At 48.9% G+C, this 16,831-nt stretch overlaps 1 protein-coding gene across 4 annotated transcripts in view; it reads right to left on the bottom strand.

Moving 5' to 3' along the window:
- The window catches only part of XYLB (xylulokinase), an 82,844-nt gene that overhangs the window by 45,342 nt on the left and 20,671 nt on the right, over positions 1–16,831 (bottom strand). For all 4 annotated transcript variants that reach the window (XM_019024711.3, XM_063703703.1, XM_055381291.2 and 1 more), the window contains exons 8-15: positions 15,739–15,811; positions 13,826–13,944; positions 11,254–11,335; positions 9,561–9,601; positions 8,804–8,919; positions 7,832–7,947; positions 7,073–7,146; positions 4,725–4,821 (exon numbers count right to left, since the gene is read on the bottom strand). In XM_019024711.3, coding sequence (XP_018880256.3) covers positions 4,725–4,821; positions 7,073–7,146; positions 7,832–7,947; positions 8,804–8,919; positions 9,561–9,601; positions 11,254–11,335; positions 13,826–13,944; positions 15,739–15,811 — 718 coding nt within the window. The remainder of the gene's footprint in view (positions 1–4,724; positions 4,822–7,072; positions 7,147–7,831; positions 7,948–8,803; positions 8,920–9,560; positions 9,602–11,253; positions 11,336–13,825; positions 13,945–15,738; positions 15,812–16,831) is intronic.

The following is a 16,831-nucleotide window of genomic DNA, read 5'->3' as shown; positions in this document are numbered from 1 at the left end:
AAAACAAAGAAAACAAACAAACAGAAAAAACAAGAACACCCTCAGTACCCAAATGCAGGAAAAGTAACCTGGCCATCATACGCAGCACCACAAAGATGACTTCTGACAAACTTTGGTTCTTGTATACACCCTTTGCACATAAGGTACAAAGGAACAAAACTATGGCTGTATGGAAATAAGCTCATAAAGGAGACTGGGAGAAAATGCCCCTAAATGATACCAGTGGTTGGAGAGAGGGGATGGGATTATGAGTCATTTTCCTTTATTTTTTTGAGACATGGTCTCGCTTTGTCGCCCAGGCTAGAGTGAAGTGGTGCAATCACAGCTCATTGCAGCCTTGACCTCCCAGACTCCAGCGATCCCCCCGGCCTCCTGCCACCCCTGCCACCCCACCCCCAGTAGCTGGGACCATAAGCACATGCCACTATACCGGGATATTTATAATTATTATTATTTGTAAAGATATGGTCTCTCTGTTACCAGTCTCAAACTCCTGGGCTCAAGTGATCCTCCCGCCTCCACCGTGAGCACCAGGCCCATTTTCTTTATTTTTCAAACTTGCTATTACAAGGTTTGACTGTTTTTACAATCAACCTAAACAACATGAAACACACTGAAATATAAACTGAAAACTATGGCTTATTAGCCCTGCCCAGCTGGTTTCTATCATGTCTGATGGTGTCTATAAACATCAAGAGGGCGATTGTGCCTTAAAAAAAGCAGGTTCAGCCAGTGATTGAGAATCCAGCGTCTGGCGCCAGACTGGCTTGGTTTAGATCCCAGCTCTGCCAGCCCTGACCAAGTTATTTAACCACTGCAAGATTTGGTTTCCTCGGTTGTGAAGTGGGAATCATATCAGTACCTACTTCAGAGGTACTGTTGTTAATAAAGATTAATTGCTAAGGAACTGGGCCGGGCACACACTCAGTGCCCAACAAATGCTGGCAGCTGTTAGTATCACAATAATCATTTTTATTCAAAGTGCCTCTTTATTGCCCTTAGACACTATTAAAGCCAAATGAGATGATGTCTGGGCAAGAACGAAAGAGCTGGCCAGTCCACACAGCAGCCTGGAGAATGAGTCCTCACAGCAGCCTGGAGAATGAGTCCTCACGTGCATGCAACCTCTGTTGGTTCCAAGTATGTCTATTTAAGTGATCACTCAGCAGAGCGGCAAGACAGGTCTGATTCTGCATTTAAGCTTGCTAAGAGGATAAGTAACTCTATGCTGTTTTGCACAAGAAATGCCTTAGAGGCTGGGAATAATGCCACAATCCCATCAGCTCCTCCTGAGCCCATGGGGGCCTTCTGCCCTAACTGCTTCTCCCTGTATGCTGGGCTGTTCCGTTCCCTGGGGTTCTCTTCTGACAGCCAGAGGACCCCTGCCAGGCACTCCACCAACTCCAGCACCAACCCTGCCCTGCTCACCCAGTCTCATTTTCAGGGAACTTGGAAGTCTTTGCAGACCTTTGGGAAACGTCTTTTTACACTTAGGGTGGTGGGATGAGGGCAATTGGAATGCTCATGGTGGTCATTTTACACATGTTAAAATCTTGTATTGACCTAGAACACACATCCTGAAAAATGCACACATCATAAGCCTATAATCTTCATAAATTTTTACAAACTAAACACACCCATGGAACATGAAACAGAACATTGACAGCACCCCACAGGCCCCTTCTGAAAGGTAGCTACTAATTATCCCGACTTCCAACAATAGTAAATAGTTTTGTCTGCTTTTTTAATTTTTTTTTTGAGACAGGGTCTCATGGCTCACTGCAGCCTCAACCTCCTAGGCTTAAGCAATCCTCCCACCTCAGTCTCCTGAGTAGCTGGGACTACAGGCATGTGCCACCACGCCTGGCTAATTTTCGTATTTTTTGTAGAGAAGGGGTTTCACCATTATCAGGGAACCTGCCCCGATAATCACGTAGGTTCTTTTCCATTTTTCCTAAGCATCGGCTGGCTTGAGAAATAAAGGGACAGAGTACAAAAGAGAGAAATTTTAAAGCTGGGTGTCTGGGGGAGACATCCCACGTTGGTAGGATCCGTGATGCCCCACAAGCCACAAAAACCAGCAAGTTTTTATTAGGGATTTTCAAAAGGGGAGGGAGTGTGCGAATAGCTGTGGGTGACAGACATCAAGTACTTAACAAGATAATAGAATATCACAAGGCAAGTGGAGGCAGGGTGAGTTCACAGGACCACAGGACCGAGGCGAAATTAAAATTGCTAATGAAGTTTCGGGCACCATTGCCATTGATAACATCTTATCAGGAGACAGGGTTTTGAGATCAACCAGTCTGACCAAAATTTATTAGGTGGGAATTTCCTCTTCCTAATAAGCCTGGGAGCACTATGGGAGACTGGAGTTTATTTCATCTCTGCAGCCTCGACCATAAGAGACAGGCTACACCCAGGGGGGCCAGTTCAGAGACCTACCCGCAGGTGCACATTCTCTTTTTCAGGGATGTTCCATGCTGAGAAAAAGAATTCAGCGATATTTCTCCCATTTGCTTTTGAAGGAAGAGAAATATGGTTCTGTTCTGCCCAGCTCACCAGCAGTCAGAGTTTAAGGTTATCTCTCTTATTCCCTGAAAAATTGCTGTTATCCTGTTCTTTTTTCAAGGTGCCCACACTTCACATTGCTCAAACACACATGCTGTACAATTTGTGCAGTTAATGCAATTATTACAGGGTCCTGAGGCGATATATCCTCCTCAGCTGACAGGATCAAGAGATTAAAGTAAAGACAGGCATAGGAAATCACAAGGGTATTGATTGGGGAAGTGATAAGTGTCCATGAAATCTTTACAATTTATGTTTAGAGACTGCAGTAAAGACAGGCGTAAGAAATTATAAAAGTATTAATTTGGGGAACTAATAAATGTCCATGAAATCTTCGCAATCCACATTCTTCTGCCATGGCTTCAGCCAGTCCCTCCCTTTGGGGTCCCTGACTTCCCGCAACACACCATGTTGCCCAGTCTGGTCTCAAACTCCTGGACTCAAGCAATCCACCTGCCTCGGCCTCCCAAAATGCAGAGATTACAGGTGTGAGCCACTGTGCCTGGCCTGTAGTGCCATCTGCTTTTGAATTTGATGTACAGAGACCCCTGCCATATGTATGTCCGTGTTTGGCCTCTTTTGCTCAGTGTTACATTTGGTGAGATTCACCCATTTCATTGTGTATCACTGAGGCTGGTTCATTTTCATTTGTGTGTAGTATCCTGTTGTACAAATGCACCACAATGCATTTTTTCTGTCTACTATTAATGGGCACTGGGCCACTTCCACTGTGGGGCTATTCAGCATAGTACTGCAATGAATGTTCTCCTGTACATCTTTAGTAAACACATGCACAAATTCCTGTTGTGCCTTTACTTAGAAATGAGATTGCTGGGTAGGTGTATATTCAGCTTTAGCAGATGCTGTCTAACAGGTTTTCTAAGAGGTTTCTCTAATGGGTATTTTTATAGTATCCTTTTACTCAGTTGATTCAAAGGTATAAAATATATATTACATAGAACTTGGATTGTCCATAAAGTATCATAGGAAGGCCCTCAAGCAAAGCAGCTTCACTACCTTCTCTAGTGACAACAGCTATAGCCCAGAGAGACAAATACATCTTAGAAACCTGGACTCTATAGGCGGCCAGTCCAACCTCCTTACAGACCCTTAGACCATTCCAACGCCACCTGTAAGGGGAACTCACTGACATCCTAATGCTGATTATTCTACAGCTCAAGTTCTCAGAAATCCCTTTCTCCTCCTTTTGCCTCCCCCGGCCCTGGGTCTGCCCTCTCCATGCCAGTTGCTATGGTTTGAATATGTGTCCCCTCCAAAACTCATGTTGAAGCTTTATCTCCAACATGACATATTGAAAGATGGGACCTTTAAGGAGATTGGGTCATGAGGGCTTTATGAGTGGATTAATCCATTCATGGGTTAACAAATTAACAGGTTAATGGATTAACGGGTTATCGTGGGACCAGGACTGGTGCCTTTCTGAGAAGAGGAAGGGAGACCTGAGCCAGCACACTCAGCTCCCTCACCATGTGATGCCCTCTACCTCCTCAGGACTCTGCAGAGAGCCCTACTAGCAAGCAGGCCCTCATCAGATATGGCCCCTCAACCTTGGACTTCTCAGCCTCCATAATTATAAGAAATAAATTTCTTTTCCTTATAAATTACCCAGGAACAGGTATTCTGTTATAGGCAACATAAAATGAACTAAGACATCAGTCTTCCGAGTTTTGACAGTGGTACTACATCCCCCTCTTCCCTGTCCAAGCTGAAAGACCCAGACTGTGTCCCACAGGCAATGGGACCTGGCCAGGCTAGAAGGCCAAGATCCATTCATGTCCCCAGACCTCGCACTGCCTATGTCTTTGCAGTCCAGAGCTCAGGACAGCTCATCTGCAGCTTGGAGCTTAGGGTTTCAGAAAGACCATTCCCAAGTCTTACAGGTCCTGGCCAAAAGGTCAGGCTATTGTGGACACAGCTGAGAAGCGGGAACAACCTGTCTGCTATTCTATGCTTGCCTACAAGTGCCAATTGACACTTTCTCACCCCATCCCCGAGGTCAGGCTCCACCTCCCCCTGCACAAGTCCCCCTGTAAGAAAACTTTAGTAGATATTGCCCCACTAGCCCTGGCCCCCGGGAGTGAGCTGGCCCTGAGCCCCCACCCCGGGACACATGCTGCCAGTGGCTCACTTACTGACTCGATAGCCCAGGCCTTCTGCATGAATCCTCTTGGCCATGAATTGTCCTTCAATTAGTGCTCGAACCTCCACATCCCCAGGGAATGCTGCAACCTGTCTCCGGGAAAAGGTGGGCACAGAGTAAGGAACTCTCATTGTCCATTCATGTGTGTATGTGTGTGTCTGTGTGTGATCTTTTTAAACAACAGCCCAGATTTGAAACTCATAGCTGGGCTCTTTAACCACTATCTTTGCCTGTCACACACACTCACACAAACATACTACTCAAGCACGCAAGCTCACAGCCTCACATGCATGTCACTTTGAAGAGTCAAGAGACATTACAGAACTTAGTCTCAGGCAGCTGAGAGTTCAAGTTCTGTCTACCATTCAGCTCTGCAATCTTCAATAAGTTACATTAGTCTTGCTATCATTCTTTTTCTTAACAAAACGGAGGTAATAGTGGCGCCTGTTTTTTAGGGTTGTTGCAATGATCAGATTAGACAACAGAGCCTGGAAAATGCAGTACATACTAGATAAGTGAGAGCCACGAGCTTACACTGAGATCCCACCCCTGTGGCATGTCCTTCAAGCTAGCACTGATGGGCATCAACCCCAGGCTCACTCCTGCTTCTCTGGCACCTGAGACCAATGCTAGAACCTGCCGCCATCCCCCTCATAAACAGCTACACTCTAACCTTACTGACCTTCTTCTAGTTCCCAAGCTGCTCCCTCTGCCTGAAAGTCTATCCTACTCTTTCCATGGTGAGATCCTGAGTACTTTCAGGTCTCAACCTAAAGGCCACCTTCTCAGCAAGGCCCAGGCCTGATCACCCCACCCAGGGTAAGTCTACAACCCGCCCACCAGCTGCTTTCCTTTGTGGCACTCTGTTCTTCTGCCACCTAGCCTTAGCACCTGCTGCATTCATGTACGTGCTCATTCAGTCGTCTACTGTCCCTCTCCCTCCTAGACAGCAGGCTCTGGAGAACAAGGGCCACCAATGTTTTGTTCTCCTTTGTGTCCCCGGTGCCTGGCACCAATCATACATATCTGCTGGTTGAATGAATGAATGAAGAACACTACTTTCTCCTTGACAAATCTAGGATTGATATGCATGAAAGAGAACAGGCATAGCTTCTCACTCTAACAAAAGAAACCAAACTGATCCTCCATCAGAAGATTGAGATGAACTTCCTACTTTATACAAAGCTTTCCACTCATAATCCAACATGTAGTGCCATCATCTGCCACTGAATCCAACGCCAACTCTGACAGTTACAGTTTCCAGACAGAGTGTCTTACATAAACCCCCCATTTACTGGGGTCAGAAACATCTCTCAGGTACAACCCAAAATGTGGTGATGACTCTCCAGTGACTCTCTAGCAGCAATGTCAATTTCGAGGAGCAAGAACCAACTAAATCCTTCCTGAGAAAGGTCACATTTTGGAGGAGAAAGAAAACAGCAGCTTCAGAGCCAGAGAGGAATGGGTTTGAGCCCCCTCCACCATCTGACCTTGCGACTCTGGGCAGATTATTTAGCCTGAGCCTCTGAGTCTCAGCCTCTCCATCTAGAAAGAGGAACAATAGTGCCTATTGCTTTGAAAAGTAAATGATAGCCGGACATGGTGGCTCAAACCTGTAATCCCAGCATTTTGGGAGGGGGCGTATCACTTGAGGTTAGGAATTCGAGACCAGCCTGGCCAACATGGAGAAACCCCTGTCTACTAAAAATACAAAAATTAGCCAGGCGTGGTGGCTTGCATCTGTAATCCCAGCTACTCAGGAGGCTGAGGCAGGAGGATCGTTTGAACCCGCAAGGTGGGGGTTGCAGTGAGCTGAGATCGTCCCGCTGCACTCAAGCCTGGGCAACAGAGTGAGACTCCATCTCAAAAAATTAAAAAAAAAAAAAAAAGAAAAGTAAATGAGGAAGGTATAGAAAACCATGAGCACAATGCCTGGCACCAAATGGGCTCAATAAACGTTAGTACCTCCTGGGCTCAGCAGCTCTTTCAACCAGGAGGAAATTCATGATCTCAAGATCCATGCGTTCCTGATGGGTATAGGATAAAACTCGCCAAGGAAATAAGTTCTGTGATACACAATGATAGTGTTAGCATTTGTTAAATAGGAAGAGAACTCTCAGGTTTTCTGCATTCCTCCCTGAGGGAAAGGACCGTGTCTGTCTTAGGTCCTGCAGATTCCCCAGGATCTAGAATGCACCCTGGCACACCACAAGTTTGTATGATATTAATGGATGAGTGAATGAATGAAGTCCCTAAAAGTAACATAATTTGATAGGCAATTGTTAAATTTTACACTCACAAATGGAGCCAATGTAACTCCAACACCAACAGCACATGTACCTTGTGGTTTTCTGTGTTAAACCTATGACGTCCAATAATTTCAGGGGTGATCTCCATTACATCAAAATAAAAACCTGAAATAAAACCAGGAAGAGATCAGCCGTCATTAGTCAAAAAACAAAAGATCAGCTTCTTAACAGACTTAGAACAGGACAAAATGACCCCATATCCCTGGGTCCCCTGGCTCTTTCATCCCCCAGATGAGACCTGTGAATATTCTCAGTTCCTTCTCTCCAACAGGATAGAAGGGAACCAGGGAGCCCTGAGCTAGCTTTTCTCAAAGACAACTCTTCCTGCTCTCACTTGGCAGCCTGGAATAGGAAGCAGCTGCCCAGCCAATCCTAAAATACCAACACAGGTTTGACCAAGGGAGGCACAGACCCTCCCTGCTCAGGCCTGCCCAGACACTGGGCACTTTTCCTTGTGCCTGCGGCAGAGGCTGTGAACGGGGATGCACCAGGGTAGAGGCTGCCCTCTCTGATGCTGTCACCAGGGGCTTGGTGGGGACAGAAGACATAGCTATGGCCTGATGTTCTGCTCAGAGCAGAAGCCAAGGACAGCCTTACAGTCCCACCCTCGCTCAGAACACAGGGTTCCACACCAGCTTGTAGGATATGTGGAATAGAAGTGCAGACAGACAGGACTCCCCTGGACTTCTCCACGGCCCTCCTCTCCCCCAGCTCATGGGGCCCCAGGCCCTGCCCCTCCAGCCAGCAGCTGCTGACCCTTCACAGGCCTGGGCATCACCAACTGGCCTACCCAGGTTTCCACCGTTGCCCATCTCTGTGGACTGCAGTGCCTTAGAGAAATCGCTCCAGGAATGGGACACAGACTCGTCGCGGATCTTCTCTCTCATGAGGGAGCCATTTTTAAAGCTGCAGAAGAGGGCATAGCTCTGAGGGAGGGAGCCGGTGCTTGCTGACTGGACCCGTGAGTTTCAGTGAAGAGACTCAGGCAGAGGAACTGCAGGTCAGGCTGGACCACGACCTCTAGTCAGTGAAAAGCAGGCTTTGAAACTTAGGTATCGGAGGCTCTTCCTCAGATTCAGGCCCCTGAATGTCCCTGGGAGGTGCCGGAAACGCCCTTGTCTTGGGCTGTTTACACAGGAGGCTGACACAGAGGACCCCAGGTAGAGACAGAGAGCTTGGGTTTCTGCACATTCTACCATGGGCACAATGAGGCAGGGAGGGCTAGATTAACTAGCCACATTCTCCAGTGGTTCTTAGGGCTTAGGAGCTCAGAAACCATTTCCCTCAGGAGATTTGGACAGGTCTCCAAAGGCCTGTGGTCAGAGCACAGAGCATGTCCCTTCCACAAGAGCCGTCGGGAGGCAGGATGTCCTTCCCGCCATTTGCTGAGGGTCCACCACATGCCAGACAGGTCACAGTAACAATGTGAGGTAAATGCTCTTACCCTCCCCATCTCATGAGGAAAGTGTGGCTCAGACATGCCACACTACAGAGTTTGCCCAAGGTCACACAGGATATAGCTGGTGAGGACAGAATTTGAACCTGGGCTTGAAGGACACAGGGTCTTGGGTTATTCCCCACCCAGCTCTGCTGTCAGCAAGAGCTGGTGAGTCCTTGGGGGTCACAGTTGCCCAGCAGAGCCTGGGAAAGTGGAGGGAGTCATTCCAGAGCTTAGTGGAATGACTTGGGGTCCTCAAGATGGTGCCAGACCTGCCCACACCTTCTCACCCAGGGAATGGTGCCAACCAACACCCAAGCTCACCACAGGAGTGCCATGTAGTGCTGGGAGTCAACCGGGTTGCAGAAGATGTGGCCTTCCAGGGCAGGCATGGGCTCTTGAAGCCAGAGAAATAGGGTGTCACTGGTGCCCAGGCTGACCTGAGGAGAGATAGGCAGAGGTGGGCACCTTGGGCTTTGCCCACACACGCTGCCCTCTGCCAGCGACGCGCTGTACTCCACCCACCTTAACCCTGTCACTTCACTCATGCTGCAGACCTCAGATGCAAGGCCAGTTTCTAAGAGCCACTTCTGACCCTCCCATACCAGATGAGCCAGGAGTTAGCTCCCCAGATGCAGATCTCATGGATCTTCTGTGCTGATTTCCCACAACTGCATCTAAATAATGGTTTGGGTGATGGCTGGTTCCCCACATGACTTTCCCACTAGAAGTAGGAATGCCTGGGTTATGTCTTCCTTATTCATCTGCGCTGCTCACAGCCCTTTGGCCCCACATCTGACCCTCTGCCACTGCATGCACTAAGACTGGCCACTGTGAAGCAGGCAGGGGTCCTGCCCATCTAGCAAAGAACAATGACTTTCTGAGAAAGATGTGCGCCCCCATCCCCTCCCTCCACTGTCTTTTGGAACTGGCAGACACTCTGATAAGTAGCAGAGATCCTGCTGGGACCCAGACCCTGGGACCCTGGGATCTGGGTCCCAGCAGCATCTCTGCTACTTATCAGAGTGTGGGTGTGAGTGTGGAAACAGAAACAGCCTATGGGTGTGGGAAGTCGCCTTACCGCAATGTCACCTTCCTCCAGTCTCATGCCCGCCAGCGACGCTGAGAATGGGAGGGGAGCTTCTGGTTAGCTGGCGGCCACGTAGGAACCACAAAGCAAACCACAGGGTTCTCCAGGCAGGGGCAGAGCCCCCACCTCCAACCCCCACCCACACCCTAGGGTGGAGGCAGGAGCAGGGGAGCTGAGCGCTCAGGAGGCCCTAAGAGGAGAAGGTCATAGGGGTCACGGGGTTAAGTCTCTGTTAGCAGGGCCGCTGATTTGAGCTGTGAAGTCTCTTCCCTGAAGGGGTCCAAACATCCCTCCACTGTCAGGCACTTCCAAGAGTGCAGAGAATCAAGGAGGCCAAGATAAGACACCAAGGATATACAGCAAAGAAAGACAAAGGCAGTAATGGAAAAGAAGGGGGTGAGGTTATGTTCACTCTCTGTGCCCTGCCTTAGACACAAAGCCCACAACAGCAATCTTTTTTTTTTTTTAAGAGATATATAGGTGGGGTCTCACTCTGTCACCCAGGCTGGAGTGCAGTGGCATGATCATAGCTCACGGCAGCCTAGAACTCCGGGATCAAGCAATCCTCCCACCTCAGCCTCCCAAGTAGCTAAGACTACAGGTGCACACTACCACACCTGGCTCACAACAGCAATCTTTATCTGCCTTGATTGCTGAAGGGCCCCAGCGCTGAAGGAAGGCCTGGCACATAATAGGCACTCACTAAATGCTGAGTGAATCAACATGTGAATAAAGGTAAAATGGGAGTGAGGAACAGGTGCACTCAAACACTGCCACTGAGGTTCAATCAGCAGTGTGTGTGTCAGAAGCCTTGGATCTAGGAATCCCACCTTTGAGAACTTATCCTATAACAACAAAGAGATGAGACCGAATGTGCATCTCAACATCGTTTGCACTGCCCAGACACTGAAGCAACACCACCCTCCATCCATCAGGGACCAGTGAAATAAATGCTGGGACAATTGAGCTCTAGACAACTGTTAAAATGAGAAAGATACTGCCCAGGTTGATTAAAAGAAACAATGCTTATTTATGAGCACAGAAAGAAGACTGAAAGGACAGAAATTAATCTTTCTGATTAAGGTTAAAATTAACCTTTCTAGTTACTGTTAAATGTAACCCTAATCTGGTGGATCGTTAGAAAAAGACTTACTTTTCCTGGGGTTGGGGTGGGGTTGAGGGGTAGTAGTTAGGGTGTTATTCAGTGTAGCCCACCTGGCCTTCCTTCAGAGATCCGAGGGCCCCTCCAGGAGTGGCTTCAGGGCTACCCAGAGGAGAGGAGGAGGAAGAGAAGAGGCTAGGGAAGGAGATGAGGTGTCTGGACGAGAAACAAGTCATTGCTGCAGATCAGATGACAGGGCAGAGACTTAAAACCATGTCCTAGAGGAAGGGTTGGAGGAATTGAGCCATTCATCTTGAAACAGAAAAGACAGGTTAGGGATGGGGTGGGCACGACTGCCTTCCATAATCACTGGGCAGTTTTCATCCAGAGAGAGCAGACTGATCAGCTCCTGAGGGCAGAGTCGGAGCTAAGATGGGGCAGGTACAAGGAGTCAGATCGCAGGGTGGGAGTGATGAGGAATGACCACAGAAGGCTTCACCAAGAGGCTGGACTGGAATTCTCAAACATCCAGCATGGACCCAGTCAGGCTCACTGGAGAGTGAAACTCCCTGAGATACTCACCTGGGTTGTCCCCAGTGAAGGCCACCACTTTGCATCCTGGAGGAAATCCGTAGCGCTGGACGTAGTAGGAAGAAATGGCTCCCTGAGGGACGGGGATAAAGCAAAGGTGCTCTGTTGAGGTAAATCCCGCCTGCCCAGCACAGCCACCCACCCTTCAGGCCACGAAAATGCTACAGTCTCCAGGTCACCAGAGCTGAAGGAATCTTTTGCAGAGCCTGGAGTCACATCACTTCCTGTCACAAACTGGGCATGTCCCTCCTGTTCACAAATCACCAGAGAAGTCCAGTGCAGGTTTGGAAACCACGAGCATGAGGTCATTTCGAAAACTGCTGATCTTGAGATTTAAGGTAGAGAGAACAAACCAACCCCTAACTTGTGCTTGCTTTATAAGCTCCAAATTCTGGATATAACATTAAAAAAAAAAAAGGTAACAGGACACCAGTAAGCAAACTCATGGGAGCAGATAACGCCTCACACACTCGCTCTATCACCCCAGTGACTGGATTAACAATAATTGGACGTGAACGTGCAGAGAGCAATGTTCTAAGGAAAGTAATCCAAAAAAGACAGAGTGCAGGGAGGGCTATCTGAGCACTACCTGCAAAAAGAGGGATGACGAAAAACATGGGTCTTGCGTGGTTCCCCCACATGTGACACCTATGTGGCAAATGAAAATGCCTTTTCAGAGTCAGTTCTTTCCCGATCCTCAAGCTGCTTGTCTGCACAGGCTCCTTCTTGGAGGCATGTGTTCTCGCATAAGGCAAACAAAGCCTGCTCTGAATTTCACATCCAACTAAAAGCCATGTGTGGATTACCAGTCCCGGTGGCTTGGCTGTTTTCTGTCTGCCCTTTCTCTGCCTTTCTGACCCGCGTCAGAAAGCGGGTCAGAAAGCTGTGCTGTCAGCTTCCACAGGGCCACATGGCTCTTCCTTCAGCTCCATGCACTGGCCTCATGGCATACTTTGGATGCTGATGGTTTGGCTTTGACATTCTGCCTCATGGTGGCAGAGGCTGTTTTCAGCATGTCAGTGTGAATCATACAAGAAAAACGGCCGAGCATGGTGGTTCACACCTGTAATTCCAGCACTTTGGGAGACTGAGGCAGAATTGCCCAATCTAAGCAACATAGTGAGACCCTGTCACTACCAAAATAAAAAAAAATTAGGCGGGTGCGGTGGCTCACGCCTGTAATCCCAGCACTTTGGAAGGCCGAGGCGGGCAGATCACGAGGTCAGGAGATCGAGACCATCCTGGCTAACACGGTGAAACCCCGTCTCTACTAAAAATACAAAAAAATTAGCCAGGCGTGGTGGCGGGCACCTGTAGTCCCAGCTACTCGGGAGGCTGAGGCAGGAGAATGGCGTGAACCCAGGAGGCGGAGCTTGCAGTGAGCCAAGATTGCACCACTGCACTCCAGCCTGGGTGACAAAAGCGAGACTCTGTCTCAAAAAAAAAAAAATTAGCTGTGCATGGTGGAGCAAGCCTGTGGTCCCAGCTACTCAGGAAGCTGAGGCAGGAGGATCACTTGAGCCCAGGAGTTGGTGGCTGCAGTAGCTATGATCATGCCACTGCACTCCAACTTGGGTGACAAGGTGAGACTCTGTCTCTGAAAAGAAAACAAAAGTGCTTCTGTGGCTGAGACTCCCAACGCAAAGTCCTCACAGCAGCCCCTCCTCCACATGGCCCAAGATTCCCAGTTACACGACTCCCTCCAGGCCTCAGGGTGCCCTTGTCCCTTCTTCACACCAGCACTCTGTCCCACCCAGAGTTCCTTCTGGTTGTTCTGGCTCTGTGGTAAGCATTTCCCACCAAAGGGCCCCAGGGGCAGGACCCAGATCTTTTTCTCTCTCTCTCTACTCCACTGTCCCCACAGGACAATGGAGAACAGGGCTGGCCAAGTAGAACACCCCAGGGCATTCACAGCCAGTGTCCACTGCAAATGTGTGGGGCCGCTGTGATGGGTAAATGTTTTTCCCATTACCTGTGGGACCAGGCACTATTTTTTAAGTGCTTTAAAAGTATTAACTCATCTAATTTGCACAACAGCCCTGTAAGATGAATAGCATCATTCCCCTTGTTCCAGATGAGGAAACCGAGACACAAAGTCACAAAGGTGATAGAACCAGAATTCAGTCCCATGCTGTCCAGTGCCAGGGCCTGTGCTGTGCCAGCCCCGCTGGTATTTCTTTCTATTTTCCCCAAGGCTGCCTCCTTCAAGCTTCATCAGTAGTCCCTAGAATTTCAGCACTCTGTGCACTTTTTCTTTAGCTATGCAATCACCTGCCATTTTTATCCCTATTCTAATAAATTTCTAGTGGAATTTTCCAAAGTCCCGCTGACCATAAGGCATGTACCTGAGCACCTACTGTGTGCAAGGCACTGATCCAGACACTGACTTACATCTTAGGCTAAACTGAAGACCCTGCATGTGTATGCCTGTGGGTGAGTGAACAAATAAGGGTGTGTGCAGTGTGTGTGTGTGTGTGTGTGTGCGTGCGTGTGTGTGTGCTACAGTGCTTCCCTGGTAGCTGCCAGCTCTTAAATGAGCCACATCACCAGAAAGGAGACCTACCACAACTGAGCATGATGGCACTGGTGGGCCAAGCTTCTCCTCTAAATGAGGTGCACAGGCACCAAGGCAAGCCTGGGACCAGACTTTATCCTGTATCTCCAACAAATTCATTCCAGAACCTGAGGAAGGAAGGAAACAAACAACAGACAATCTTGAAAATGGACCTTTTGTGAAAATGCACAAATCTGGCACAGAGATAATTCTCTTGCCGCAACTTGTACCTGGAGCTCTTTCTTCATGGAAGGTATATATGCTTGTGTTGTTCTAGAACCAGAGAACCAGAGACAAGAGGGGCCCTTGGAAACACACGGCACCACACCTCCTCCAAATATTCCTCATCTACTCAAACACTACAGTTAGCTTGGAAATCTGCTGCTCAAAGACCTCCCAGGGGGCCTGGAACTAGCAGCAACACACTGACCAGGAACCACTCTCCATGTCCCTTAGGTTTCCAGGTCAGCCCCCAGGGATTTCTCAATCTCATCTAACTTTTCAAGGAAAGGTCTCAGAGTCCTCTAAACTTCCTTCTGGTCACTGAGATCAACCTACTAGCTCTTTCCTAAAACATCCTCCTTCTCCCAAGGCTTCCCTGAGGATGGGAAAGGACAGGGAACCCAGAGCATGGGTGGAGAGACCTCCTCCTCCACTGGGCCAAGGTGGAGGCAGACAGAGGTGGGCTGGGATGCTGATGGTGTCACCTGCCCAGGTGAAATGAGGAGGTGACATCTCAGGTGAGTGAAGGGGGGCAAAGTGGAGGGCCCAGCTGTGGCTAAGGAACGTAAATCTCTGGAATGCCCCCCGGAACAGCTGCTGCGGTTATCAGCTCTGTGGCAGATGTGCAGAACGGGTGGACATGCAGGCTACTCCAAGTTGACTGTTCTGCCTGTCTGAGTTCTACAGAACTAGCTGTAGGGAACCCTGTTTCCTCCTCCAGATTGTGAGGGAAGCTTAACAGCACTCCTTAGTCACTCTCTCTCCTGAAACCAGAATAAAGCCTGGCATACAACAGCCCTTGAAAACTTCCCATGAACTCCCACGAGGCTCAGAGCATCCCAGGCTCCATTCTGAAGCCATATCCACGGCTCTGGGCTCCTGCCCTGCATTCTCTACCCCCATTCTGTCCACACTCTTCTCACACTTAGGCTCATCCAAGAGTTCCTGCAGCAACTTCCTCCCAGCTTTCCCTCCTCACTGGCATCAACTGCAATTCATTTTTTTCAGGGTTTTGATTCTAGAAGCTCACAAATCTCATGAGTTCACCAAATGTGAAACAAAAACTTTAATAGCTCCTTGCAGGAGCCAGGCTCCATGATCGCCCCTACTGATCCCCACCTCCTGGTGTTCACCCCTTGTGAGGTTCTCCCCAACATTATACTGGGTCAACCGTACCTAGTGTGTGACCAGTAAGATGAGACAAAAGTGATGGCACATCACCTCAAGATTAGGGTATAAAAGACTCCTCAGCTTCTGCTTGGCCTCTGTCTCCTCCCTCCCTCTCTGCAGTGTCACTAACAGCCACATGTGAGGAACTGAAGCCTCTTGCCCGTAGTCATGTGCATGATGCTGGAAATGGATCCTCCAGCCCCAGTCAACCCTTCAGATGACTGCAGCCCCGGCTGCCAGCTTGACTGCCACCTTGTGGGAGATCCTGAACCAGTACCTCCCAGCTAAGCTGCCCCCACATTCCTGACTCTCAGACACTAGGTGAGAAAATAAACATGGTGGTCTTCAGCTGCTAAGTGTTGGGGTCATTTGTTATGTGGTAAAAGATAATGAATACACTTCCTTCCTGGCAACAGATGACAGGGCTACAAGATTGGCACCCACTCAGGGTAGGTGGGGCTCCCACCGCTTGCACACCCACATGCCACATGCACACTGCCCAGGCACCCACCCCATACCCCGAGGCTCACCATCGCTGTAGTCAATAGGGGAGTAAGAGCCAAGGAACAGGGAAGCAGCAAAGCTACTGACCAAAGAAATTCTCTGTAAAGGAAAGAAACAGTGAGAGGTGCCTCACTTCCACATACCCTACGCTACTGAATGCTTCTGACACACACACAGCATGAAAAAAAACTGGAGAGGGAAGTGGAAACTTTGAACAAAAGGCCCAAGTAATGGTGGAGACTGTGCATCTCAGATAGGAGCAGCTGGAATACCATGAGCGGACTCCTCGGGGAGCATTCATTCTCTACAGTTTCTGATGGGCCATAATACTGCCAAGTTCAAAAGAGACAAAAACCAAAAGCCCTGTGAGAAAGGGCTTAGGGAAGCTGCGTTTCCATCCGGAATCCACATGCTGGGGAATGTGTGCCCTGATTTCCTTCCTCTATTTCCTTGGCATTTCCTTCTGGTTACAAGGTAAGTGGATGTGTGGCCTCAGAACTAACCAGGACACTCTCAGGGCTTCAGGAAAGCTGGCTCCTCAGAAGCCACAGACCCTGAGCACTAGCCAGAGAAACAGATGATGGATTTCCAATGCCACCCTGAGGGTCTGTACTTCCACATGAGAATCATGGGCCTTTGGAACTGTGGAGAGAATGTTATCACCTCCTGTCCTCTGTCAGGCAAACTTCGTTCCACACACAGAATTTAGGGAGGGTTTTCACCCCTCCACCCAAAGCCTACATTAATGGCTAATGCTGCAGAATAATCTGGAACCTCAAATCATTAAATAATAAACCACAGGTTAATTTCTAAGATTAAAAAGGTGCTTTGGTTTAATGTGAGCTGATCGTTTCCTTATCACAAGATGAAAATCACTAGCCAGGGCGTGGGGCTGTTTCTCAAGCAGCAACAAGTGCTGGCTTCAGCAACTGTGGAGCCAGGAATGAACCTGGGTTCCTGTGACAGAGGCTCTGGCTGAAGGGCCACAGCTGGGGACACAAATGCCCAGTCCTATACATTTCCAAAGAAAACACTGACTCTATGCCAATCATGTGCCTGGTAGCCCTCCTGCGTTAACCACATAGGAAAGTGAGCAGACACAGCCTGCTCAGACACCCA

This window comes from Gorilla gorilla, chromosome 2, assembly GCF_029281585.2.
Source record: "Gorilla gorilla gorilla isolate KB3781 chromosome 2, NHGRI_mGorGor1-v2.1_pri, whole genome shotgun sequence".
In the NCBI taxonomy this organism is placed as follows: Eukaryota; Metazoa; Chordata; class Mammalia; order Primates; family Hominidae; genus Gorilla; species Gorilla gorilla.
The sequence above is the reverse complement of the archived record's forward strand: the minus strand, read 5'-3'. Positions and strand labels throughout refer to the sequence as shown.